Consider the following 27,353-nt stretch of genomic DNA (forward strand, 5'->3'; position numbering starts at 1 on the left):
CAGGGGTCTAGAGCTGCCTTCCAAATTCAGGCCTTCCCTCCACTGTCCACCCTCAGCCTCTTCACCGCAGCAGCCAGGGTCCCCTCCGAGGAAAGACCCCCGTGTGCCGGTGGGAAGTGCTCCGGCCCGTCCCCAGGGAGCCGCCGGCCACGTGCAGCTACGGAGCTGGAAATGAGACCATGCCGCAGAACAATTCAACTTCTAGCTTTGTTCCATTTTAATTAAGTGGCTGCCTGTGGGGAGAGGCCACCGTGTTGGACAGGGCCCAGAGGCCTTTCTGGCCCCTCTCTCTGGTGAAGGACAGCTGCAGTGTGCAGCTGCAGCCCTGTGGGTCATGGAGAGTGCTCATTCCGCCCCAGAAGCAAGCCACAGACTGTCCTCGCCCGGAGGATGCCGCCGGGCTCCGGCCTCCACGGCTGCTCCGGGGACGCCGGCCGGTGCAGGCTCACCACACAGCCCAGGAGCTGTTGTAAGGAATCGCACGTGGCACGTGAGCCTGAGCGTCTGAAGAGGAAGGTGAGGACGGAGGCCACGGTGTTAGCGTGGGTCCTCCGCTTCCCCGTCAGCCCCCGCTTCTCCACGTGCCCCACTTGGTTGCCCCATAATGAGGCCTGGTGTGTTCAGGAGACGCGAGCCCCGCAGAGCTGGACGTGGCCCGCGGCGTGAGGCGGGTGGAGCGCAGCCCCGCAGGGTTTGCAAACTCCAGGCACAGAGGCATGGGGCCAGGCCGCCTCCCCGTTCTAGGCGTTCTAGGCGCCGGCAGCCGCAGACCCCTCGGCCTGTGGGCTTCACACATCCCCGGCGGATCCCAGACGCGCTTTCCAAGGCTTCCCTCTGCCATATGCCAGACGTCGGCTTTCGGAGCCTTGCTGGAGCCAGGACGCATAACACAGACAGGAGGAAGCGTAGCGTGGGCATTTGGTTTTCTCTTTAAAAGTAGAGCGTGATGGTTGGCCGTCCGCAACAATGGGCAGACGGGAACAAAGGGGGAATTGTATATGGCTGAAGCGCACTTGACTTACACTTGACAGCAATGGATACCGAGCAAGGCCTGAACAGAAAGCCTGTAACATGACCGGAACCACGGTACGTACAAGGCTGGACTTCCGATGGCTGCCAAATTGAACCCGTGTGGTTACGAGGGGTGCGCCAGATCTGTCGAGCAGCCCAGGTAAAAGCAGACATCGTTTGGAAGAGCCTTGAGGTGTTACCAAGAGGTTCCAACAATGAGGCGGACGTGAAGGACACCCTGGCGATTTGACCCCCCAGAACTTGAAGAGTGCTACCTTGCACCTGACAGACGCCAGCAGAGCTCCCAGCCTGGGCTTCAACTTGGCAACCCTGGGCGGCCGGCTCCCGGCTCCAGGCAGGACCGTCACGCTGTGCCACTGCCCTCCGCGTCCGGGTGGCCAGTGACTCGCTGCCCACGTGGACAGCAGGGCTCCCAGTGCCAGTGTGGCAGGAACAGAGCCGGCGCTGGTCCGGCCCCTCCGTCTGGCCGTTCACACTCAGGCTCCGTCTTGATTGGCTATGTTTCTGCTCCCCTGGCTCCTCTTTCCTCTTCCAGTCCCTCTCCTCCTGTTCCCCAAAGAGAAAAGGTGGAACGGGAACCTGGAGAGGAACCTCCGTTTCCTTCCCGGCATGTGGACTTGGTCTTCCTGCATCTGCTTGGGCCGCCGACAAGCTGTTCCGAAGACTCTGCATGACAGACATGCAGCTCCGTGCGCCCTGGGCCCCAGCGCCTCCGCACACCCCCGCAGCTCCATGTGTCCTGCGGCCCCAGCGCCTCCGCACACCCCCGCAGCTCCGTGCGTCCTGGGCCCCAGCGCCTCCGCACACCCCCGCAGCTCCGTGCGTCCTGGGCCCCAGCGCCTCCGCACACCCCCGCAGCTCCCTGCGCCCCCAGCGCCTCCGCACACCCCCGCAGCTCCGTGTGTCCTGAGCCCCAGCGCCTCCGCACACCCCCGCAGCTCCGTGCGCCCTGGGCCCCAGCGCCTCCGCACACCCCCGCAGCTCCCTGCGGCCCCAGCGCCTCCGCACACCCCCGCAGCTCCGTGTGTCCCCAACGCCTCCGCGCACCCCCGCAGCTCCGTGCGTCCTGGGCCCCAGCGCCTCCGCGCACCCCCGCAGCTCCGTGCGGCCCCAGCGCCTCCGCACACCCCCGCAGCTCCGTGTGGCCCCAACGCCTCCGCGCACCCCCGCAGCTCCGTGCGTCCTGGGCCCCAACGCCTCCGCGCACCCCCGCAGCTCCGTGCGTCCTGGGCCCCAGCGCCTCCGCGCACCCCCGCAGCGCCCTGGGCCCCAGCGCCTCCGCACACCCCTGCAGCTCCCTGCGCCCCCAGCGCCTCCGCACACCCCCGCAGCGCCCTGGGCCCCAGCGCCTCCGCACACCCCTGCAGCTCCGTGTGTCCTGGGCCCCAGCGCCTCCGCACACCCCCGCAGCGCCCTGGGCCCCAGCGCCTCCGCACACCCCCGCAGCGCCCTGGGCCCCAGCGCCTCCGCACACCCCTGCAGCTCCATGTGTCCTGAGCCCCAGCGCCTCCGCACACCCCTGCAGCTCCATGTGTCCTGGGCCCCAGCGCCTCCGCACACCCCTGCAGCTCCATGTGTCCTGAGCCCCAGCGCCTCCGCACACCCCCGCAGCTCCGTGCACCCGCGTATCCTCCCGCAGCCTCCCGGGCTGACCGAGGCCCTGCCAGAGCCCTTTCCCACGCTGGCTCTGTTGCTCCGCAGCTCAAGCTTGGGGCTCCCTGAGACATGAGACGCCCTGAGGCGTCTTCCTGCTGCCCACAGAGGCCCTGTCAGGGCGCCAGCTGGAGGCATCGGGCCACACCCAGGAGATGGGCCCGGTGCGTCTGCGGCCACCTCCATCAAGACACACGCGAGCGGGAGAGGAAGGGTGCCGCCGAGGACACGGGGCGAGGGCGCGGGGCGAGGGTGGCGTGGGCGCGGGGCACGGGCGCGGGGCGCGGGGGCGAGGGCGTGGGGCGAGGGCGCGGGGGCGAGGGCGCGGGGCGAGGGCGCGGGGCGAGGGCGCGGGGGCGAGGGCGCGGGGCGAGGGCGCGGGGCGAGGGCGGTGCGGGGCGCGGGGTGAGGGCGCGGGGTGAGGGCGCGGGGCGAGGGGGTGAGGGCGCGGGGCGAGGGGGCGAGGGCGCGGGGGCGAGGGCGCGGGGCGAGGGCGGCGCGGGGCGAGGGCGCGGTGGTGAGGGCGGCGCGGGGTGAGGACGCGGGGCGAGGGCGGCGCGGGGTGAGGGCGAGGTGGTGAGGGCGCGGGGCGAGGGCGGCGCGGGCGCGGGGCGAGGGCGGCGCGGGGCGCGGGGCGAGGGCGGCGCGGGGCGCGGGGCGAGGGCGGCGCGGGCGCGGGGCGAGGGCGGCGCGGGGCGCGGGGCGAGGGCGGCGCGGGCGCGGGGCGAGGGCGGCGCGGGCGCGGGGCGAGGGCGGCGCGGGGCGCGGGGCGAGGGCGGCGCGGGGCGCGGGGCGAGGGCGGCGCGGGGCGCGGGGCGAGGGCGGCGCGGGCGCGGGGCGAGGGCGGCGCGGGGCGCGGGGCGAGGGCGGCGCGGGCGCGGGGCGAGGGCGGCGCGGGGCGCGGGGCGAGGGCGGCGCGGGGCGCGGGGCGAGGGCGGCGCGGGGCGCGGGGCGAGGGCGGCGCGGGCGCGGGGCGAGGGCGGCGCGGGGCGCGGGGCGAGGGCGGCGCGGGGCGCGGGGCGAGGGCGGCGCGGGCGCGGGGCGAGGGCGGCGCGGGCGCGGGGTGAGGGCGCGGGGCGCGGGGCGAGGGCGGCGCGGGGCGCGGGGCGAGGGCGGCGCGGGGCGCGGGGTGAGGGCGCGGGGCGCGGGGTGAGGGCGCGGGGCGCGGAGCTGGGATGGTGGGGAGGGAGCGGCGTGCTGCTTGAGCCGCGATGTCTTGGGTATTGGCTCAAGCCTGGGCAGCACATTCAGCGCGTCCCTCCGGGAGGGGACACAGCGCAGGAGCCGCTGGTGTGGCGGGCTGGTTGGAAGGCCTCAGGTGTGGACAGAGCATGTGGGGGCCGCTGCCTCGGAGAGGCGGACTGCGGCCCCGCCAGCCTGCGAGGAAGCCCCCGGGGGAAGCCCGGACTGCGGCCCCGCCAGCCTGCGAGGAAGCCCGGACTGCGGCCCCGCCAGCCTGCGAGGAAGCCCCCGGGGGAAGCCCGGACTGCGGCCCCACCAGCCTGTGAGGAAGCCCCCGGGGGAAGCCCGGACTGCGGCCCCGCCAGCCTGCGAGGAAGCCCCCGGGGGAAGCCCGGACTTCGCGCCCGGTGCCCGGGGCAGCAGCAGCCTGCTGTGGCTCTGCTTTCGTACATCCAAGGGCCGTGGCCTTTACACGGTAGACAGCTCCGCCTTTCCTGACCGCTTCTGCTTCATGTGGTAACTGGCCTCGCCCCGTGAGCCTCGCTCTGGCCCCCAGCATCGCACTGTGCGCCCCCTCCAGGACTGAAGGCCAGCGGCAGCGCACCCACTAGACCAGGACGCGGCGCAAGCGTCCGGCTGGGTTTCCTGCATCCCCGATAAAACCATCAGTGTTCCCCGACCGCCGTCACCCACCAGTACTCGCTCACATGTCGAGCGGAATGTGCCAGAGCCGGACCAGGCTCCTCTCGGGGATGTCTTAAGGCACCCGTTCTCGTCTCCAGCGGACGACCTGAGGTGCAACGTTGAGCACCCGTCCACAGTCACTCAATGATAAGCCCTGCCGCGAGCGATCACACTCCCGCCCGTCCCCAGTGCCTGCCTCCTGCGTCCTCCCATGCAGCCGCGGCCCCCAGAGGGCGGCAGAGGCTCCCTCGGGCCTCGGTGTCCCCTCCCAGGTGTGTCTGACTGCAGAGTTGCCCTCCAGACCCTCCCCCAGCCCGGTCCTCACACGGACGGCCTGGCTGCCCTGTGCTGCCTGGTGTCTCTCCAGATCCTCCGACATGACGTAGTCATGGCGTCACTAAGTGCTCGGGAGAGCTCGAGTGCGCCGTGCTTCCTGTGGGGCCACGGCCGTCCACGGCCCGCGTGATGCCCGCCTGCTCACGCTGCTCCTTTTCTCCAGAAGTGCCACTTCCTGCTTGTGTTGTCTGAACCTATCGCATCTTTTTCTTTCCTTTCCTTTTTTTCTTTGGTCATACTGGGGTTTGAACTGAAGGCCTGAGACATGTCCAGCTGGCTTGCTTGGCTGGTGTTCTACCACTTGAGCCACACCTCCAGCCTGGCTCTTTGGTGGTGGTTTTGAAAGGTCTCATGCTCCTGAGTAGCTAGGATTACAGGCGTGCAGCTGGCATGCTTTGTTCCGCACACACTTTGCACATGCAGTCTTGCTTGGCATGCGCTGCCGTGTGTCTCTCCCTGCCGGATGTTTCCGGTGTACCCCGAGGCGTTCACGGCAGCTTCCCTCTTCCTGGAGGACCTCCGTCGCCATGCCGCCTGCCCTTGCTCTACCGGGCAGTGACGGACGCCCGTCAGACACGTCGTCCGAGGGTTCTCCCGTCCTCCGTGTGGCGCATCCTGTTGTAACGTCCCAACGCGTGGTGCTGGAGGAACCGGGGTGCACCACAGTTTGGCTCAAAATGGGGGTCACTGCGATCCCCAAGTCCCCGATGGGCTCTGGGACTCATCTCTGCCCCTCCTGCGTGGCACGGGACCCACCAAGACTGTCCAGCCCCAGACCAGTCTCACCATCCCTAGGTCCAAAACCAGCCCCCGCTGCAGGAGTCCCACAGGGCCAGCGCGGCCGCGGGCCCCGGCTCGTGCCGGACCAGCAGCGTCTCCCACCACAGCCCCTCCGTCGTGACGTCTGGCCTGCAAGGATAAGATTTCCAGAAAGAACGTCAGGAAAAAAGCCAAACTGGAAACATTGTTCGGAAAATTGCCCTTTCTCCGGGAAAGACTGTGGCCTCGCACAGTGAGGGTGGACCCAATCCCGGCCAATTTGGGCCTGAGTTAGCACTGACTACCAGTAACAGTGAGGTCACTCTGGAGTGCTGGAATCGAGACTCACACCGGCCAAGGCAGGCGTCTGCCCAGCCTGAACTTGGGTGATTGCTCTCCTCAACAACACCAACCTTAGCGGGCTAATCAGCCGTGGCGCACGCCTGCCATCCCAGCTACTCAGGAGGCTGAGAGCTGAGGATCGCGGTTCAAAGCCAGCCCAGACAGGAAAGTCCGTGAGACTCTTATCTTCAATAAACTATTCAGAAAATCCAGAAGTGGTGCTGTGGCTCAAGTGGTAGAGCGCTCGCCTTGAGCAAAAGAAGCTCGGACAGAGCCCCGGCCCAGAGTTCAAGCCCCAGGCCTGGAGGGGGGGGGGGAAATACCTAATACCCATCTCTGACTTACCTTCTTAAAGGTGATCATGCCTAAAGCTATATGTTTATCTAGAAAATATACAGATCCAAATCTATTGTGGGGTATGCATTTTATATTTCACATTACGTGTGATGAGCGTCGTGCATGGTTATGTCAGGTAAACGGCGGGAGCTGGGCTTACCTTGTCGCTTGTATGAGGTGCATGCTGTGCAAATGGCTCTCACCCACCCTCAGGGATTTTATCAGGATCTCTGTGCCATTTGTACCTGGAGCACGGAGGAGGGAGAGGACTTGCCATAAATGTGAATGGTGGTGAGGCAAATGCTCCTGGCCAGCAGGCACTGGTGTGTGAGGACAGGCACACAGGCCTGTCCCCTGGTGGTCACGTGACACCGCTGGCGCTCAGCCTCAACAGTGCTCATCCAGTCCCCCTATTGCTCTGACTGCCAAAAACAGTAACACAGATTTCTCTCTCTCTTTTGTTATCTATGTTCCATCAGCGTGTATGGCTGTCCCTTAGCCAAGAAAAGGAAAAGCCAAGATAAGCAGCCCCAGGGGCCGGCTCCCAAGCGCAGACCGCTCACGGCGAAGGCAGACAGCTCCTCGGTGGACGAATGCTACGAGAGCGACGTCTCTGAAGACATGGACGAGAAGGAGGAGGAGGAGGAGGAGGAAGAGGAGGAGGAGGAGGAGTTCTCGGAGGACAACGATGATGAGCAAGGGGATGAAGATGACGAGGATGAGGAGGTGGACAGAGAGGAGGAGGAGGACGAGGACGAGGACGAGGAGGAGGAGATTGATGAGGAAGATGATGATGACGATGATGAAGATGGAGATGATGTGGAGGAGGAAGAGGAGGAGGAGGAGGAAGAGGAAGAGGAAGAAGAGGAAGAGGAAGAAGAAGAAAATGGTAATCTTTAAAATACTAGTCAAGTGTCCAGTCATGGTTTGAGTCTGTTTTCCATGTGAGTTTTCTGGTGCTATTTTTCCATGGTACGCTAGTGATTGTCCTACAAATAGGTCTGCTTGCTCAATACTGAAAACATCAGCTGTTTATGCAGGCTTAGCCTTTGTCTTAAAGAATTTCTTTAAATGATCTGCTCAACTTTAGATTTTTGTCTCAAATTGTTATTCAGATAGGTTGTCATAGCAATTTCTGAGATATTTATGGTACACATATTTGATTAGAGAAGCAAAATTTAGCCAGAGGACTAGTTTAGCATTTGTGGACTTCTAGGTTTGTCTGAGCTTCCTCTCCAAGGGGTAGCGTCCCTGGTCCAGGCCCTGTAGTGTTGTGGGTGTGGCTGGCACACAGCTATGGGGTGAGAGGGCACGTGCTGGGGAAGGGGGGGGGGGTTCTGTCCATCAGTCGCGGAAGCTCTGCTGGGTGAATGTCATGTGATCAAGACGAACTGCAACATGGTGGATGGGAAGGCCCAGGGCCTTGGAATTTGAGATCCGTGTTTCTGGCCTGGCACTTGTGAGACACACAATCAGAGAAGTCTCTTCGGAGAGCAGGGCATTTCCCAAACAGCTGCCTCATTTTGTATGTAGTCTTCTGTTCATACAGGACTCAAAACTATGATGTTCTAAAGGTTACTTTTTCTAGAAAGAAGTGAGTCTTTATTGGTGTAGAGCTCACCTCAGAGAAATGCCACAAAATGATGGAAGTGTGGAAGGAGGTTTTCCTTCTTACCCTTCTTCCTTGCACTCAGAAGAGTCAATCCTGGGATGGCCATCACCTCCACCAACAAAGGGACGCCTTCCCACACATGCGTTGACACTTCTGTGTGCAGTCTGAGTGTGTGCTTTTAGAAGCCAGGCCATCTGAACTTTAAGACACACTCCTGGATGGTCAGAGTTGGTTAAGATCTTCACAGACATCAGTGGCTCATACTTGCAATCGGAGCTACTCAGAAGGCTGAGATCTGGGATAGCAGGCCAAAGCCAGCCAAGGCAGGAAAATCTATGTGACTCTCATCTCCATTTAACCACCAAGGAATGGAGCTGGAGTTCATATGGTAGAGCACTAACATTGAGCAAAAGCCAAGGGACAGCACCTAGGACCTAAGTTCAAGGCCAACTACTGGTACACACACACACACACACACACACACACACACACACACACACACAGGTTCTTATGGGAACATTTGCCGCTTATATTTGCATGCATACATGTTTCTGTATCTCTGCATACACATACGTTGAGTAAGTTAGTGCTTATTCTCCCGATAGTTCTGCTTTATGTTAGAGAGCATGACAAGGAAAAGCCTAATGAGGTACAATTGAGCATGGCCAACAATCAGTGCTGCTCTGCCCAGCCAGGCCTGGACAGACGTGCCATCTCATTGACGCAAGGCTGAGAAGTAACGCACCTGTCTGAGTCATGAGACACGTGGAGGGCCAGAAAGGGGACCAGTTCACACAAACTATTTCTGGACATGGTATCACCGTGCGGTGGCTGCGGTGGCTGGGTGACATTAATTGTCAAGACCGACGGGCCATTTACATCTTGCCTGGGCTCACTGCGCAGACGGCATAAAATCACATTGTTTTACATCCTCAGCTCGTGTGGGAGGTGATAGACATTAACGCTTGGAATTATGAAGTATTTCTGTGTGTGCTGGATTGAACTAAGAGTCTTCAAGTTTGGGCTTTGCTTTTCATAGAAACTATACTTCTGGTTTTAGCATCTTTAGGGTCAGACCTTAAGTAGTTTACCTTTAACTATGCAAGGTGCTGCCCTTTCTTTAAACCACTGAGGGCATTTTAGAATGTGTCAGTACAATGCCAGTTTGTTCTAAACTGAGGATCTGATGGCTTAGAGGATGATGGCTTCGTGAGCCAGATAGCATTGCTGCTGGACTAACTCCATATGTGCTCACAGCTTATGGACGCGTGAGAGGAGCATCAGATGAGCAGCTGCTGCGTCTGAGGGCTCCTGAGCCCTGACCCTGCCCGGGCACGGCACTGGGCACCGGGTGTGTGCTGACTGTGTGCACACAAAGAAGCACACAGATTGGCTGCAGTTCTCCACGCTGACCACAGGGCTCCGAGCTGACCAGAGTGCCCTGAGCTGACCACAGGGCTCCAAGCTGACCACAGGGCTCCGAGACTGACCACAGGGCTCCAAGCTGACCACAGGGCTCCAAGCTGACTGGAGTGCTCTGAAACTGAACTCAGGGCTCTGTGCTGACCGGAGTGCTCCAAGCTGACCCCAGGGCTCCAAGCTGACCCCAGGGTGCTCGTTCAGAGTCCTTGGTTAGCATCTGCCACCTCTCAGTCACGTCAGGAGACCTTATGGGGACCACCTAGGAGACGCAAGTAGAATTCAAATGTGAGCTGCTGTGAGGTTGGACTGTCTGCAAAGACATCCAAGTGGCTAGATTTCTTGGGTAGAAAGCGCAGGCCTGACCCCTTTTGGATGGCCTCCCTGAGAGTCTGGGGACATCCAGAGTTAGCAGTGGTGGCTCTTGTGACCCAGGCCTGTGACTTTCTCCTGGGAATACATTTCTGTGAGTGCCTGATTCTGGGCTCTCTGAAGCCAGTCACTCGAGGGGGTGCCCACGGGAGCCCGCAGGAGCCCACAGGCCCACGTGGCTGTATCCCACTTACAGCCCAAGTGGGTCACACTCAGGTACTTCCTTGCCGGTCAGAGTCGGGAATCTCCAGGAAGAGTCTAGATCAAAGACCGGCCGTGCTCTGTGGATCAAGCAGCCAGGGGTCACGTGCATGGCCCCAGGTGTGTTCCTTCACTACAGTAAGGCTTTGAAGGCCCGGCCTGTTTTCATCATGGAGTGCATTCCACCTGGCTCCCTGCTGAAGTGACATCGAGTCAGTCGGCACACGCCAGCTCGTGGGCACAGAGCGGGGCCCATGCGCTCTGCACCGGCCTCCCTGTCTGGTGCGGTCTTGAGGTGGGTCCCAGGCCTCTGTGGACCCTGGAGCCAGCTGCAGGCCCCAGCTGCAGCCGTCTGGCCTCATTCCCAGCACACAGGGGCCCTACGGAAAGTAGGAAAAGCAGGAGGGCAGAGCACAGGGCCTGGGCTGTGAGCAGGGAGGCCAACACCCCCCAGACCCTAAGTGAGGGGCGCCAGGCCCCACGGGGGCAGCTGGGCGTCCGCCATCATGATCCAATCCCTGCCATGATGCTGTCTCGATTATAAAGTGAAATGAGGAGTTTATTGAGAGGTTTTGTTTTGGATAAAACAAATTTGCACAAATTATCAAATTATTACCACAGGAGCTCACAGATTATAGAAGGAACATTATTTAAGACTTGTGAATTAAGTATTTCTTTTAACTCCAAAGATCCTTAAACATCGCAGTTGCACATAAACCAAAATAATTCTGTGCATTTGCTGTGAGCATATTTATGTGAAGTGTTGTGTTTGATCTTTCTGTTGATTATATGGGATAAGTGGGGCAGAGACTATTTTACTCTCTTTGTGTTAATTAGAAACACATCCTAAATTATTTTCTGTAAGTGGTGGCTATATAGTCAGACTCAGTTGATAGTTTTTCTTATTACAGAACTCAAGTTCTTTTATCAATTTCTGTTTGTTTGAACAACAGCAAATTTGAACAACAAGGATAACAAGGATTTACTCAGGTGCTGAATATCTCAGATGACACTGAGCTCATAATTAATCAGTACATCTTTAGTATAAAGTTGACCTATCAGAAGAATTCTATTTTCAAAATATCCATGGGGGGGTTATTTTCACATGATTAAATTCCCTCATCCCAATGTCAACATATTGTTCAGTGGCATAGGCCTTTTCATTAGCAGATTTTTAAATATATTTTGACAAATGTCTTTGGGGATTTCCTATGATAGAAGCGTAGATTAAATGGATATAAAATGTCCATAAGTTATACTTTGTTTTCACGAGGTAATCCAACAAAAAGAATAATTATTTGAATGCATATGTATGCACACATGTCTACATGTTTCTATCTGCGTGTGTGTGCACATACTTTGGGATACGTGTTTATTCCCCATACGTGGACATGACAGCGCTCTGTGGAGTGCGGAGGAGTGCGTCCAGGTCAGGCATGTGCGCTCTGTGGAGTGCGTCCAGGTCAGGCGTGTGCGCTCTGTGGAGTGCGTCCAGGTCAGGCGTGTGCGCTCTGTGGAGTGCGTCCAGGTCAGGCGTGTGCGCTCTGTGGAGTGCGTCCAGGTCAGGCGTGTGCGCTCTGTGGAGTGCGTCCAGGCCAGAGGCGTGTGCGCTCTGTGGAGTGCGCCCAGGTCAGGCGTGTGCGCTCTGTGGAGTGCGTCCAGGTCAGGCGTGTGCGCTCTGTGGGGTGCGTCCAGGTCAGGTGTGTGCGCTCTGTGGAGTGCGTCCAGGTCAGGCGTGTGCGCTTTGTGGGGTGCGTCCAGGTCAGGTGTGTGCGCTCTGTGGAGTGCGTCCAGGCCAGAGGCGTGTGCGCTCTGTGGAGTGCGTCCAGGTCAGGCGTGTGTGCTCTGTGGAGTGCATCCAGGTCAGGCGTGTGTGCTCTGTGGAGTGCGTCCAGGTCAGGCGTGTGCGCTCTGTGGAGTGCGTCCAGGTCAGGCGTGTGCGCTCTGTGGAGTGCGCCCAGGTCAGGCGTGTGCGCTCTGTGGAGTGCGTCCAGGTCAGGCGTGTGTGCTCTGTGGAGTGCATCCAGGTCAGGCGTGTGTGCTCTGTGGAGTGCGTCCAGGTCAGGCGTGTGCGCTCTGTGGAGTGCGTCCAGGTCAGGCGTGTGCGCTCTGTGGAGTGCGCCCAGGTCAGGCGTGTGCGCTCTGTGGAGTGCGTCCAGGTCAGGCGTGTGCGCTCTGTGGAGTGCGTCCAGGTCAGGCGTGTGCGCTCTGTGGAGTGCGTCCAGGTCAGGCGTGTGCGCTCTGTGGAGTGCGTCCAGGTCAGGCGTGTGCGCTCTGTGGAGTGCGTCCAGGCCAGAGGCGTGTGCGCTCTGTGGAGTGCGTCCAGGCCAGAGGCGTGTGCGCTCTGTGGAGTGCGTCCAGGTCAGGCGTGTGCGCTCTGTGGAGTGCGTCCAGGTCAGGCGTGTGCGCTCTGTGGAGTGCGTCCAGGTCAGGCGTGTGCGCTCTGTGGAGTGCGTCCAGGTCAGGCGTGTGCGCTCTGTGGGGTGCGTCCAGGTCAGGCGTGTGCGCTCTGTGGAGTGCGTCCAGGCCAGAGGCGTGTGCGCTCTGTGGAGTGCAGGAGAGTAGGTCCAGGTCGGAGGCGTGTGCGCGGCCTCCTTGGGCACAGAGCCTTCAGAGGCAGCTCCAGGCTGCCCGGCCCTTGCCGGCCCATCAGGAGAACTACCGGCGCACAGCCAGCCCCTGTGTAGATTAGCAGCTCTGTGAGATTCGAGGCTCTATTTGCCCCACCCCCACCCCCATGAGGAGGAGCGGGCGTTTGAAGGAACCGAACCTTGAATAGTTCTGCTAAGACTTCTCCTGTGTCTGACGTGACTGCCCAGGCGAGGCAGAGCAGCTGACCAGAGCCAGGACAGCAATGTGGGCTGTGGAGACCACACAGGAGGTGCGGCCTGTGCTGGGCGGGTGTGGCAGGACCCCCTCCCACCGGAGTCACCGGGATGGCCCGATCTGCTCCCTCAGCCTTCGGGAGACAGTCTTCTAGCAGGGCGCTTCCTCGCTGCAGGAACTCCATCAAAGGAACTTGAGGCAGAAACGATACCATGAAGATTCCTTCTACTGAGACAGTCTGAATGGTGAGATTCCTGGGGTACCCTTTCTTTCAAACAGGCCCCTGGTTGCTACCGTGTCTTGATGACTTGGGGTAGCTGGCAGGCGTGCCTCGAGGGAGGAGCTGGGGAAGGTGATGAGCGGGCTGCGCGGCGGCCTCTGAATCCCTGGCTTCCCTTAGGATGCTGCCCTCCATATTGATCAGCCAATTATCCCCTTATGTCTTCCTCGGGGAAATGCCCCGATGAGGGAGCGGGCTGAAGTGCAGACAGACTGTGAAAATCAGAATTAGCCGACCGGTTTCTACTGCAGTCAGCAGAAAAAGCGAGCATTCTGAGACCAGCACAGAACAAAGAGGATGTGTTTAGTATGCAAGGCTTCCGCCAGGGAGAGGCTGCGGACACCGTGGGGAGAAGGAAAAGGATGGAATCTGATCATCTTAAAAATTAACCCCTCCCTGAGTCTGCAGAGAGAATGAGGGCTCCGTGATGTGCGGGCCGGGGCTGCGGAGTGGGTCATCTACACTGAGATCTTTCTAGGGATCCAGCCAGGATAAAACTTGCAATGTGCACGCTAATTCCTCCTCATTATAACATATAATTATTGCATATATCTCATGAAGGTTTGGGTACTTCAGTATGCACCAGGAAACTTGGAGCTTTAGTGCAATGTTTGTATAGGAGGCAAACAACGCTCCTGCCGCACCAGAGGAAGGCTTTGTATGTGAAAAAATAGTCATATAAGAGAGTGTGTCTGATGTGATGCTATTGCGGTGGACACTGAGGCACGCTGTGAGGAATCCTGGCTTCTTGGCTTCGGATGTTTGCTCTCAGCATTCGCATGTTTCAGGGTGGTGCCAACTAGGATGGCAGTGGGTTCCAGGCGCGGGCTCCACTGCCATCTTGAGAGCCTCCCTGAACTTCAGTGTGTGAGGCCGGCAGACCCGGGTGTGAGGCCCGGGCCCTCCCCATCTCCACAGCCTAGGGGAGGCACAGCCCGTGAGCTCAGCAGGCACCGATGCCGCGCCAGGCCGGGGCGCCCTGCGGACAGTCCTCCTTCCGTCCAGGTGCGCCGTGCGCACACTGACGGCTGCAGCAGTCCCAGCCCTCGGAGCGCCGGGCTCACCTGACACAGCCCTGCCCGCGCCATGCTGAGGGTCATTGCTTCTAAGATCGGCAGAAGCTGCGTGTTCACAGCCCCGGGTGTGCTCGTGAAAGGGCATGGCACCGTGCGTGACGAGGGCAGGGCTAGTGTGCTGTGACTGAGATGCAGGTGGATGGGTGCAGACGGTGAGCGGCATGCTGGTGACGCCCTCAGTGAAGCGGCCCTGCCCTCCGCCGGGGTGGCTCTGGGCCGGGGGGGGGGGTGAGAGCTGCGGGGGGGGAGGTGAGAGCCACGGGGGGGGAGGTGAGAGCCGGGGGGGGGAGGTGAGAGCCACGGGGGGGAGGTGAGAGCCACGGGGGGGGAGGTGAGAGCCACGGGGGGGGAGGTGAGAGCCACGGGGGGGGAGGAGGTGAGAGCCACGGGGGGGGAGGTGAGAGCCACGGGGGGGGAGGTGAGAGCCACGGGGGGGGGAGGTGAGAGCCACGGGGGGGGGGGGTGAGAGCTGCGGGGGGGGAGGTGAGAGCCACGGGGGGGGAGGTGAGAGCCACGGGGGGGAGGTGAGAGCCGGGGGGGGTGAGAGCCACGGGGGGGGGAGGTGAGAGCCACGGGGGGGGAGGTGAGAGCCACGGGGCAGGCTCCCTCCTCAGGACGCTCCCACCCCCGGCCCGGGCTAACGTAGCAGTGCAGATTCGCCCTGCAGGGCCAGTGCTGCTGAAGGCCAGCCAGAGGACGGGAAGCTCTGACACATGTGCATGTGCGTGCGTGCGTGTGTGTGTGCGCATACGTGCTCATGGCTGTGTGCAGGCACATGCATGCACACACACACACACACATGCAGACACACAGACTCAGACACTGTGACAGAAAGCAGAAGTACATGAGAGAGAGAGAGCTGGGTAGCATGTCCCAGGTGACCTCAGCGCTAGCAGCTGGAGAGACCGTGGTCCTTTACTTAAGTCCCCACATTTAGATAAACCCCATACCTAAATGACACCAGAAAGATACCCTCAAAACATATGAGCAAACAAGCTTTCATTCAGTCACTCCATTCATTGAGATCCCTAATGAATGAAAACCTTACAAGTGAACATAACTCAGTTTCTAAGTTAGAAGTCTCTGTGCAACTTGGTCCCCTTGTGAGCATTGTTGGTTTTCTTATTCTTTAGTTTACCTCACTTAGTTTTTTGTTGGTTTTTTTTTTCTATTGTGAAAATACCATACAGAGGGGTTACAATTACACGGGCAAGGTAATGAGTGCATTTCTTATCAAGCATTGTTGTCTCCTCCTTGGTTTCCCCTTCCCATCCTTTCCCACCTCCCTCCCTGCCCTGCCCCCCCTCGCCCCGCCCAGCCACTAACTTAGTTTTAATGAAGATTTTTAGATCCTGGCTAACTTATACAAGGTAGCATTTAAAACCAGTGAAGTGATTTCCCCCACCCTGTCCATCCTGTCTGCCTAATGGTCTGCTCAAGAGACAGCCCTGGACATGGAGAGGGTCAGTCTAGAGACAGCCCTAACATGGAGAGGGTCAGTCTGGAGACAGTACTGGCATGGAGAGGTTCCGGTCTGGAGACAGTCCTGGCATGGAGAGGTTCCGGTCTGGAGACAGTACTGGCATGGAGAGGTTCCGGTCTGGAGACGGCCGGTTTTACCCTGCAGATGGGCGTAGCGGAGCTGGATGAGCAGAGCTCACAGTGGAGCGGCAGGGCCCCCTTCCTTGTGCACGGACTCCTGCTCTATTCCCAGCTTTCTATTATTGTGACAAAATGATGAGGGAGAGCTACTCTGGCTTGTGGGTTCCGATGGCCTTGTCTGTGGTCACTGGTTGTATTGTTTTTCTCTCCTGTGGAGTCCAAAATGGCCCACTGCCTTAAAGGGCTTGAAGAAGAACCAGAGATTTCAGCAAGCTCAAGTCAGGACCTCCCCACACCCCTTGTGCTCACTGTTTTGGGCATGTACTCGGTGTCCATGGCCAATGCTGTGCTGTTGCAAGGAACCTAGAGTCTCTGAGTCTCTGCTCCTGGCCACACATAGAGCAGAAGCAGAACGGCTGTGGGGCTGGGTTGCTAGGCTGGGTTGCTAGGCTGGACTGGGCTGGGCTGGGGGACTAGGCTGGGCTGCAGGACTGGGCTGGGCTGCAGGACTGGGCTGGGCTGCAGGACTGGGCTGGGCTGGGCTGGGCTGGGCTGGGGGACTAGGCTGGGCTGGGCTGGGCTGGGCTGGGCTGCAGGACTGGGCTGGGCTGCAGGACTGGGCTGGGCTGGGCTGGGCTGGGCTGGGGGACTAGGCTGGGCTGGGCTGGGCTGGGCTGGGCTGCAGGACTGGGCTGGGCTGGGCTGGGGGACTAGGCTGGACTGGGGGACTAGGCTGGGCTGCAGGACTGGGCTGGGCTGGGGGACTAGGCTGGGCTAGGGGACTAGGCTGGGCTGGGCTGGGCTGGGCTGGGCTGGGCTGGGCTGGGCTGGGGGACTAGGCTGGACTGGGGGACTAGGCTGGGCTGCAGGACTGGGCTGGGCTGGGCTGGGGGACTAGGCTGGGCTGCAGGACTGGGCTGGGCTGGGCTGGGCTGGGAGACTAGGCTGGGCTGGGAGACTAGGCTGGGCTGCAGAACTGGGCTGGGCTGGGCTGGGCTGGGCTGGGCTGGGCTGGGCTGTAGGACTGGGCTGGGCTGGGCTGGGCTGGGCTGGGCTGGGCTGCAGGACTGGGCTGGGCTGGGCTGGGCTGGGCTGTGGGGCTGGGCTTGGCTGGGGGACTAGGCTGGGCTGCAGGGCTGGGCTGGGCTGGACTGGGCTGGGCTGGGCTGGGCTGGGGGACTAGGCTGGGCTGCAGGGCTGGGCTGGGCTGGGCTGGGCTGGGCTGGACTGTGGGGCTGGGCTGGGCTGGGGGACTAGGCTGGGCTGGGGGACTAGGCTGGGCTGCAGGACTGGGCTGGGCTGGGCTGGGGGACTAGGCTGGGCTAGGGGACTAGGCTGGGCTGCAGGACTGGGCTGGGCTGGGGGACTAGGCTGGGCTGGGGGACTAGGCTGGGCTGCAGGACTGGGCTGGGCTGGGCTGGGCTGGCTTCCTGGCTCTGCTGGCCCCTTCCCCGTGAGGACTGTCTAGAAGAGCTGGTTGACTGGAGACAGGCCAGCAGGAGCAGCTGGTCATTAGCAGGATGGTGACACAACCCAGTGTGACTCAGAGTCACAGGGAGGCTGGGCTCATCCCTAAAACCATAAGCAGAACCCCAGGTCCCTTCCTTCCTCTGCAAGCAGACAGTGGCATATGTGTTATAAGTCATGGAGACCCAGAGCAGTCCACACAGAGACCACCCAGAACAGACCACCCAGAGCAGGCCACCCAGAGCAGTCCACAGAGACCACCCAGAGACCACCCAGAACAGACCACCCACAGACCACCCAGAGCAGTCCACACAGAGACCACCACAGACCACCCAGAGCAGTCCACACAGAGACCACCCAGAACAGACCACCCAGAGCAGGCCACCCAGAGACCACCCAGAATAGACCACCGAGAGACCACCCAGAGCAGTCCACACAGAGACCACCCAGAGACCACCCAGAGCAGGCCACCCAGAGACCACCCAGAACAGACCACCCAGAGCAGGCCACCCAGAGCAGTCCACAGAGACCACCCAGAGACCACCCAGAACAGACCACCCACAGACCACCCAGAGCAGTCCACACAGAGACCACCCACAGACCACCCAGAGCAGTCCACACAGAGACCACCCAGAGACCACCCAGAGCAGGCCACCCAGAGACCACCCAGAACAGACCACCGAGAGACCACCCAGAGCAGTCCACACAGAGACCACCCAGAACAGACCACCGAGAGACCACCCAGAGCAGTCCACACAGAGACCACCCAGAGACCACCCAGAACAGACCACCCACAGACTACCCACAGACCACCCAGAGCAGTCCACACAGAGACCACCCAGAGACCACCCAGAACAGACCACTGAGAGACCACCGAGAGCAGTCCACACAGAGACCACCCAGAGACCTCCCAGAACAGACCACTGAGAGACCACCCAGAGCAGTCCACACAGAGACCACCCAGAGACCACCCAGAACAGACCACTGAGAGACCACCGAGAGCAGTCCACACAGAGACCACCCAGAGACCTCCCAGAACAGACCACCCACAGACTACCCACAGACCACCCAGAGCAGGCCACACAGAGGGACTAGCTCCACACTGGACACCTCTCTGCCAAGGTCATGGCCACCTTCCCTGGCGTCAGCGGCGGCGGTCAGCATCTTGACAGTGGTATGCTCTGGCTCTGCCCACATCCCCATCCTCACTGACCGCCGCCGCCCTTCCGCATGCTGCGCTGCTGTGTGGCCGTCCACGGCCCCACGAGCACCACCCACCTCCAGCCTCCGTGCACGCTGAGTGCCATCCCCAGCAGACCTCCCTCCTCTCCTTCCTGCCTCTGCTCGGGGTCCCCCAGGAGCTCCTCCCAGACCCTGCCTTCCCATCTGCTTCCCTGTGTGTTCGTTCTCTACTCGTGCTGGTCTTTCACGGACCACAGGGTGCGGCGTCCGTGTGACTCCATGGGCGGTGGTGGACGTGAGCAGAGGAGTGGCGTTGGTGCTCACCGCTGCCGTGGGGCAGCGGGATCCTCCTGCAAAGCCGGGACCGAGCCGCTTGCGGGGGAGGGCGGGCGGGTCCCCTCCAGACACTCTGCGGGTTTCCTTTGGCTGTCTCCTGGAAATAGCCACATTCCACTCAGGAATGAGCTTCACTGTGAAGAGACAGCCAAGTGTCCTCTCTTAGGGCTCCGTGACTCCATTTCTGGTGTTAGGGAGTTCTTGTGAGAGACATTTCTCCAGCAGCGTTTCTCGGGCGGCTGTTACCTCGGTCAGCGTGAGTGGGGCCCTGGCGACTGAAGGCCGTGGACTTCCTCTCAGGCCCCGACAGGAGCCAGAATCAGTAGATGTCTCGGGGTAGGCTCCTTTGTGCAAGAGGCGGCTGTGTGCTGCCTGTTTGTCCGCCAGCCGCTGAGAGGAGGGCGGGAGGGTTGAGGCCCAGCCCCTGCCTGGGGCCTGGGGGTGTCGGCTGCTCCGGAGGGGTTGACTTACAAAGGGGGGGGGCGGCACCAGGCAGAGGCAAGCAGTTGGAGCAAAGTGATTCAAGGCCAGTGTGTGTGCTGCACCAGCAGATAAGCAAGTGACACTTTCCCGGTTAGATATTCAGGGCACAGAGGCCAAAGCCCAGAAATAGCCGCAGGGGAGCTGACACAACATTGGGAAAACAGGCCAGGGATGTCTGAAGCGATTGCACATGACCCACGCCCGCAGGGCGTCACCCCACCAGAGCAGGCACTACTGTGGGAAGAAGCCCTGCAGCCGGCATGGCACGACAGGCCTGCGAGAGGAGGGCAGGCCGGAGCGGCCACGGGCGACCCTCTTCCAGCTCTGATGCTGCCCTGGCCACGTGCGCCCCGCGCGTCCGCCTGCCCGCGGTGCTCTTCCCCACGGCGGGAGCGGGACAGAGGCCTGGCCGCAGGGAGGCTGGCCTCGCCGGGCCGCCCCAGAGCTGTAACTGCGCGTCTTCCTCCTCAGCAGGTGTGTGCGGGCAGAGGACAGCTGTGCACACCGCCAGACGTCAGGGGAGGTGGCACATGGAGTCTGCGGAGCGTGGGGCCTTCCGGTCAGTCCAGCCGTCCAACCAGGAAGATTGCTTGCTTGAGTCTGTTAACTCAATAGCTTTTGCAGGCTGTAGGAAAATCTATCCTAGATGTCCACCATTCATTGTGAACGGCTTTTAGGAGACACCTTGGGGCCTTTGACTAGTGTCCAAGAGCAGATTTGATGTCTCCTCCCGTCATGGCCCCCAGCACCCCGTGCCGCACACCCGTGCGCCCTCACGAGAGTGCTGTTTCCACTCTTGACACTGAGTGCAGAGCCTGGCGGCGCAGACCCGCCCTGTGGTTTAGGAGAGAATGTAAGAGACAGAGAAGGCAGAATTGGGCTGGAGCCACATCCGCTGAGCCAGGGCCGGGCCTCGCGGGGACCCAGGCCGGCTGGGGACGTTTGTGAGCGCTGAAGAAGCTCAGCCGGGCCAGAGGGGCTCTTCTAGTAGCTTGGAAGTGGGAAAGTGCTAGAACATGTGGCTTTGGGCTTGGTGTGGAGGCGAGCCCTCCCTTCAGTGGCCCCCTGAGCTCTCCCTCGACGGGGGAGCTGCAGTGCACTAAGGCCTGCAGCAGGCCCTCTCGGAGGCCTGTGTCCTGGCCGATCTGCTCTCAGGATGGACACGGGCTCAGGCTGGCCTCTCCCGTTGAAGCAGATCCAGGCTTTCTAAGCGCAGATCCTGTTTCTTGGAAATCTGGGTTTGCTGTAACTCTGCTTTGCCGTCTCAGACTACCTACCCCCTCCAAATGGTGGAGGGGGGTGTCTGTGTGTGATGAAAACGCTGCTGGACAGAGTGGTGGCAGCTGACCGGGACGCGGTGGCAGCTGACTGACCAGGTACCTCTAGCCTGGCACACAGAGCTCCCTCCCTGCCTTGCACCTCTGGGGGGGGGGCGGGTAGAGATCTTAGATGGCAGGCCATCTTCATAATCCCTTCCAGCGCAAATGTACTGTGGCTTAGGAAAGGAAGCACTGGGCGCCTGGCGCACACCCAGCTGATGGGCACAGGGGCGTGAGTCCCAGTGACTCAGGTGAGTCACGGAGTCTCCCGTGAGCCGCGGGGTTGGGCTGGAGGAAACTGGCTGCCAGCCAGAGCCCCCTCCCGCGTCCCCAGAGTGCATGGGCTCAGGAGACCTCCCGCTGAGTCTCGCCCGTCCACCGAGGATGAAGGAGAAGCAGACAGCAGAACTGCCACTCTTGTCCTGAGCTGGAAGGAAGGTTGTGTCAAGGACCGGGATGTCCAGGCTGCAGGGACGCGGGGCGGAGGGAGGCTGAGTCCTGTGCCCGCCAGAACTGTGCCCAGGCCTGTGCACCCCATCCTGGCGCCCGCCCCTCGGGAGCACCAGCGGTGACAGATCTGCTCCAACACCTGGGTCCGCACGGCCCAGGCGTTGTCTGCCCCGACAGTGTCACTTAATACACAGGGGCACTGTGCACCACGGTCCCGGGGACGTGGCCTGTACCACACATCTGTGCCGCGCACCAGCTCTCCTCTCCCATGACCGCAGCTGCTCCGAAGCATCTCCCCCTTTCCATCATCTTCCAATAGCCTATCAAATCTCAGCACTGCAAGTCAGCGTTTGATGCTGGTCTATTTATTTCATTCTCTCTCCTCTCTCCCCTCCACCCTCCCCCTCTTCCCTTTCTTCTCTCCTTCCTCTCCTCTCTCGTGCGGTTCTGTACAGGGTGAGTTTGAGCTCAGCCCTGTGCTTGTTAAGCTAGCACTAAAAGGCCTCCAGACTTGTTTTCCACTAGACGCTTGTATGAGGCTTTGCAGCCTTCCCAAGGCGCCTGAGCCGCAGTCCACTACGTTAGGCTTCCGTGGCGGCTAGGAGCACAGGCGTGTGGCCTGCACCAGCTTCCCTCCATGGAAATTGAGTCAGGCTAGAGCCAGTCCGAGGATCCCAGCTCCCCATGGAGCTAGAAAGGCTTGCACACAACACAGCCCTGGGGCTTCTGTTGAGCAGGCTGGCCTTGAACTAGAATCCTTCTGACCTCAGCCTCCCAAGTAATGGGCTACAGACCTGAGGCCCTGGTGCCCACTTAGATACTCATTTCTGAGGCCAATCCAATGCTGGTTTAGAAAGCAGCTACCTTTAAGGCTCTGAGGCACTGTGGGGGCTGCAACAGTTCCAGCTCATACCATTTGTTCACTCCGGGCCCTCACCTGGAGGTGGAGGAGAAGCATCTGACAGAGACTGCAGGGAAGTCTTCAGACTGGTTGCATCATCAGAGCATAAACGGCTCATAAAACCTGACTCAGAGGAGATGGTTCAGCTCTGTAATTACTTGATAAAGCTCCCCTGAGGATTAAGATCACCCGAGTTATAGCAATAAAACGGAGGTGAGTCTCTGCTGAGGTCACCCAGGCCTAGCCACGGGGGACTCTGAGCTCTGGGCTCTGTCTCATTATCTGGGGGTAGCAGGATCAGAACATCCAGAATTTCCATCTCAGTGTGACAGCTCTGCCATTCCCTGGAGAGCTGCTGTCACCCACTAACACTGACTGCCATAATCCAATCGTGGGGTTCTGCTAGAGGGTGAGGTTCAGAGTCTGAGCTTGGAGCGCTGCTAAGTGGCGGGTTTCCAAAGCCCAAGCAGGAAGATGAAGGGTTTTGACGTCCCTGTAGCCATCTATCTAAACAGCCCTGCCCCCCAGCTCACACACACATGAACGTTAGCTTTATGAAAAGCGTGCTCTGGGATAGAACACCAGGCACTCAATAGAGACCAGCCACGCTTGAAGCTTCATGGCTGGAATGCTCATTTAGTGGAGCTTTTGTAGCATATTTTAATCCTGTCTGGCACAGGAAATTCTGATCTATTTGCCAAAGCCCGTGTCTGCGTGTGACTCATTTCATTATTAGCCCCAGAGAAGCCATAACTAGGAAGACAACTTGGGTGAAAGCGAGGAGCCAGAGCTCCCCGAGCGGATTCCGGGCAAGGCCAGCGCCTCACTTCTGAGCCTGCTCCACACTGGTAACCTGAGGCTGCCTGTGGCCTGTAAGTCTAGGGCCACACCTGCCATCTTTACAGCCATTCCCTTCTCCCTGCTGTCAGCTGCAAGATGTTGATCTCAGGGAAAAGCCAACTCATGCTGTGCCTGTGTTTCCAGATTCCTTCAACACACAGGCTCCTGTTCCTTGGCATTACAACACAGCTACCACCTGTGCTGTGCTTAGAAATGGAGCCTGCAGGGTGTCCCAGTGATGGAATTCGTGTGTGTGTGTGTGTGTGTGTGTGTGTGTGTGTGTGTGTGTGTGTGTGTGTGTACTGGTTCTCCACTTGAACTCAGGGCCTGACCACTGTCTCTGACCAGTTTTGCTCAAGGCTAGCACTCTACCACTTGAGTCACAGCTCCACTTCGAGCTTTTTCGTGGTTAACTGGAGATTAGAGTCTTCCTGCCCAGGCTTGACTTGGAGCCACAATCCTCAGCTCTTAGCCTTCTGGGAGCTAGGATTGCAGGCTTGGTGGGGTTCTTACGGGGGCACAGGGAGGCCCACGCAGTCCTGCCAGCCCCACCTATCAGATGAGCCACTGGGCTCTGAACGCTTGGGCCCTTGCCCAGGACGGTGGAGGGTCCCATGACACCACGCTCACCCATCATGGCAGAGTGGCTCCCCTGCGTGCCGGCCCCAGGCAGCGAAGGACTGCATGGATCCACTGGGCAGCCATGGGAAGTTGTCCGTCTCCCTTCCGTCTTCCCCGGGCCACGCGTTGGGAAGACTCGTATCGAGGTGAGGCTGACCCTCAGCAGCATGGCGTAGCAGGTGCGGGTGGGGAGTGAGGAGTGGAAGGCGGGCGGGGGCTGCCCGCCCGGAACGCAGCCTGAGCCTGCGCCCGTGGCAAGGGGAGAGAGGCCCAGGGCCCCGCGCCTCGGTGTGGGCAGCAGAGAGGAGCAGCAGGACTTTCTTGTGCGGCTCACCAGTGTCAACGACGCCTTCCTTCTGATGCTCCAGGACCCAGTGAAGAGTTGGAAGTCTGGGGAACAGAACTCCTGCCTGGCCGTGGCTGCTTCCTTGATCCAACTCTCACGGGTCCTCTCGTATTTAAGTTGATCTGATCAGCTCCACGGGCCCAGAGACCCTGTGTGTGAGACCCACCAGAGGCACAGGGTACACGGTACCCCGCCATCATCCACGGGTGCTGCCAGGGGCGCAGATGAGTGCAGACATCAAGGGCATAAAGCGCTGCTAACGCTCCGTTAGATCAGGATCACCTCGCTCCTGGGAGCTGGGCAGCGGCCAGGGGCCAGGCGCGTGCTCTGATCTCGTTTGATGGCCTTGTTCTCTTCCTGTCTTCTTGCTGCCCTTTGGGGCTATGTTTATCTTTATAATAAGGAAAATGACCTGTAGTAATTGTCTAAAAGACACTGTCTCTCTTCAGAGTGAGTGACGTGGTGGCCAGCCTGCTGGGGTTTGGGATATCTGCTGGTCCTAGGCAGAAACAAAGATGTTTTCTATGATTGCTACACTCAGCTCCAAATCCTTCTTTTTTCACTTACAAAACCTTTTTCCATATAAGATCCACAACTGAGCACCAGCATTTTCTACAAGTCCATGTACCTCATTCCTTCAGATCAGCATTAGATGTGGAAAATTCCCACTATGCTTTTTGAGTCGTGGGAGGAAAAGTGAGCTGTGAAATGGTGGACAGCTAGCCTAGCTGAGTGGACCAGCAGAGAAGCCTTCCACCACCGCCGGTTTCACACAAAATGCTGCAGATGCGCGCGCCAGTGGGAGCCGGGGCTCTGATAGTGCGGGGAGAGGGGGCCCCGCAAGCGCTTGAGGTTGAGCATGGCACTCCGAAATAAAGAGGCGTGAGTAAGACTTCGTGCCCACTTTCCCTGCCTCATGCAGATTTCCCCCAGCACACGGCCAGTTAAACGGCACGGCGTACGTGTGGCGGTCACACCAGCCTCCAGCCCTGTCCTGGATGACCTTGTGTCTCTGCCCGCTTCCCAGCCTGCAGCGGGAGCTGGTCCTCCACCGCCACCCCACAGAGCAGGGCCGGCCTGTCTCGCAGGCCTCGGCTGGGCTCGGCTCTCACACTGCCCCCTGCTGGGGGCTCTGCACATGCGGGGTCCTCCTGAGAGGCTCAGAAGCCTGGGGCTCTCCTCTGTCTTGGCTAAGTACGACTGCGAGAATCAGCCATTCAACGCAGTCGCTGCAAACATCTGTTCAAGAGGCTGAAGAAAGGAAGTTTGTGAACCCTCAGACAGCGCTGTGATGGGGGGGGGGAACAAAGCTGTGCCTTTGGAAACGATGCTTGCTGCGTCCCCTGTGTGCCTCTGGGTTAGTTCAGGAGCCAGCAGCTCATGGTGATTGTCTTCAGGGACCTCAGGTTCTTGGGCCCGTCCGCAGACTCCACCCAGCTGCGGACGGGAGCTGAGGGTCTGGTGAGGACCAAACCGGCGTGGTGCGCTGTCTCCGCATGGCCCGGGCTGTTGCAGGAAGCGCCCCGCGAGAGCCCCGTTTCCCTTTCTCCTCCTCTCTGTCTTCTCTCTCCCTGCAGATGAGCATCCGGTGAGCTGTCACGGCTCTCGCGTCGGGCAGGACCCAGAGAAGGACGACAACAACAATGACGAGTACGAGAACTACGACGAGCTGGTGGCCAAGTCCCTGCTGAACCTGGGCAAGATCGCCGAGGACGCGGCGCACCGGGCCAGGACCGAGTCGGAGATGAACAGCAGCACCTCCAACAGCCTGGAGGGCGACAGCGACAAGAACGACAGCCTGGGCCGGAAGGGCGAGCTGAGCCTGGACCTGGACAGCGACGTGGTGCGGGAGACCGTGGACTCGCTGAAGCTGCTCGCCCAGGGCCACGGGGTGGTGCTCTCGGAAAACCTGGGCGAGCGGAGCTACGCCGACGGCGCGGCCCCGCAGGACGGCAGGAATCTGAACTACGTCATGCTGGGGAAGCCCATGAGCAACGGGCTGATGGAGAAGATGGTGGAGGAGAGCGACGAGGAGGTGTGTCTGAGCAGCCTGGAGTGCCTGCGGAATCAGTGCTTTGACCTGGCCAGGAAGCTCAGCGAGACCAACCCGCAGGACCGGAGCCAGCCGGCCGGCGCCGGCCTGCGCCAGCACGGGCGGCCCGAGGATGACTTCCCGGGGAGGACGCCAGACCGCAGCTACTCGGACATGATGAACCTCATGCGGCTGGAGGAGCAGCTCAGCCCCCGGTCTAGAACGTTCTCCAGCTGTGCGAAGGAGGACGGGTGTCCGGACAGGGAGGATGACGCGGCCTCCGTGAACTCCGACCGGTCTGAGGAGGTGTTTGACATGACCAAGGGCAACCTGACCCTGCTGGAGAAGGCCATCGCCCTGGAAACGGAGCGGGCCAAGGCCATGCGGGAGAAGATGGCCCTGGACGCCGGGCGGAGGGAGGCCATGAGACCCTTTGAGGACCAGTCTCCGCGCCAGCCGTCTGGGGAGGACAGGAGGCCCAAGTCCAGTGACAGTCATGTCAAAAAGCCATACTATGGTAAAGGTAATATTTCTACCTAACGTAAGTTGCCTGGTGAGCACATGAGCTAAGCGCGGCACAGAACGCCTGCAGTACCAGCCACACCGAGTTTTCTCTCTAATGCACACTTTGGCAGTCTATTCCACAGCGATAGTTGGTGACAGCATCCCAGGAGAGCAAGTAAAACGTGTGCAGATATACACAAGGCAGCGCTCTGTGCTGTTGGTAGAGCAGACGCACCACAGGACACTCAGTGGGAGAAGGCAGGCCAGAGCACCAGCACACTTGTGTTAGAGGGCAGCAGGGCAGGCCTGGGCTGCCTCGGGCCTAGAGCCCTGTTCAGTGATGAAAGTCCTGTAGCCATTAGCTAACCATAGGTGAGGCACACATCTTATAAACTGGATTAGATAGGTGGCCGTGTGATTTATAAAATTATCACCCAGCGACAGTTATTGGTGAAACTGCCCCCATGGAAAACACCCCTGATAGAAACCGACAGCCGCAGGATGAGCAATGGCTTCAGATAAGGTCAGCTCCGCACATTCATTATCGCAGACAGTCAGGGAACGGAAACCGTTTGCTATGCAAGCCACGGCATGGGCTTGGCTGAAATCCATAGCAGTTTCTTTAGTGCACCCCTCCCCCCACAGACCCCTTCGCACGGTGGAAGCCGGTATTTTCCTTCCTCAAATATCACTTGTTGTGGGACACTCAAAACTACCCAACACGATCGATTCGGCTGAGTTTTGTTCTGCAAGGCGTACGGGCATGTAGCTGTATCCATCTACAGAATTAACTACACACACATACATTATACACATGTGCAGTAAGTATAACATGCGTGGATGTCCAACCTGAACCAAGGACCCTGGGTTTCTTGAGGCCTCTGCTTCAGGTAGAAGCGTGGCATCGTATGTATCTCATGCACAAGATGCCTTTGGAACTCAGTAAGGAAAAGTTTTAAGAATGAAATTGAAACTTCTTAAATCTTTCTATATTTGCACCAAAAATGTTCCTTTCTTCTGTCTTGCGTTTAATTCTGTGAATTATGAATACTGAGTTTTCTCTCTGTGGATCTCATAACAAGACTCAGGAATTTAGTTTGAAAATCAGTTGCTATAGAAAGTTCAAAGGACCAGAAAAAAAAAAAGGCATCATTTCGATG

The 27,353-nt window shown here is 59.9% G+C and overlaps 1 protein-coding gene across 17 annotated transcripts in view; it reads left to right on the top strand.

Moving 5' to 3' along the window:
- Positions 1-27,353, top strand: part of Myt1l (myelin transcription factor 1 like) — a 404,426-nt gene that overhangs the window by 267,306 nt on the left and 109,767 nt on the right. For 10 of the 17 annotated variants that reach the window (XM_070014657.1, XM_070014648.1, XM_070014661.1 and 7 more), the window contains 2 exons: positions 6,804-7,213; positions 25,235-26,212. In XM_070014657.1, coding sequence (XP_069870758.1) covers positions 6,804-7,213; positions 25,235-26,212 — 1,388 coding nt within the window. The remainder of the gene's footprint in view (positions 1-6,803; positions 7,214-25,234; positions 26,213-27,353) is intronic. The other 7 variants (XM_070014659.1, XM_070014656.1, XM_070014663.1 and 4 more) reach the window with 1 other exon arrangement.

Source organism: Dipodomys merriami, unplaced genomic scaffold (genome assembly GCF_024711535.1).
Source record: "Dipodomys merriami isolate MVZ:Mamm:240054 unplaced genomic scaffold, mDipMer1.0.p SCAF_99, whole genome shotgun sequence".
Lineage (NCBI taxonomy): Eukaryota > Metazoa > Chordata > Mammalia > Rodentia > Heteromyidae > Dipodomys > Dipodomys merriami.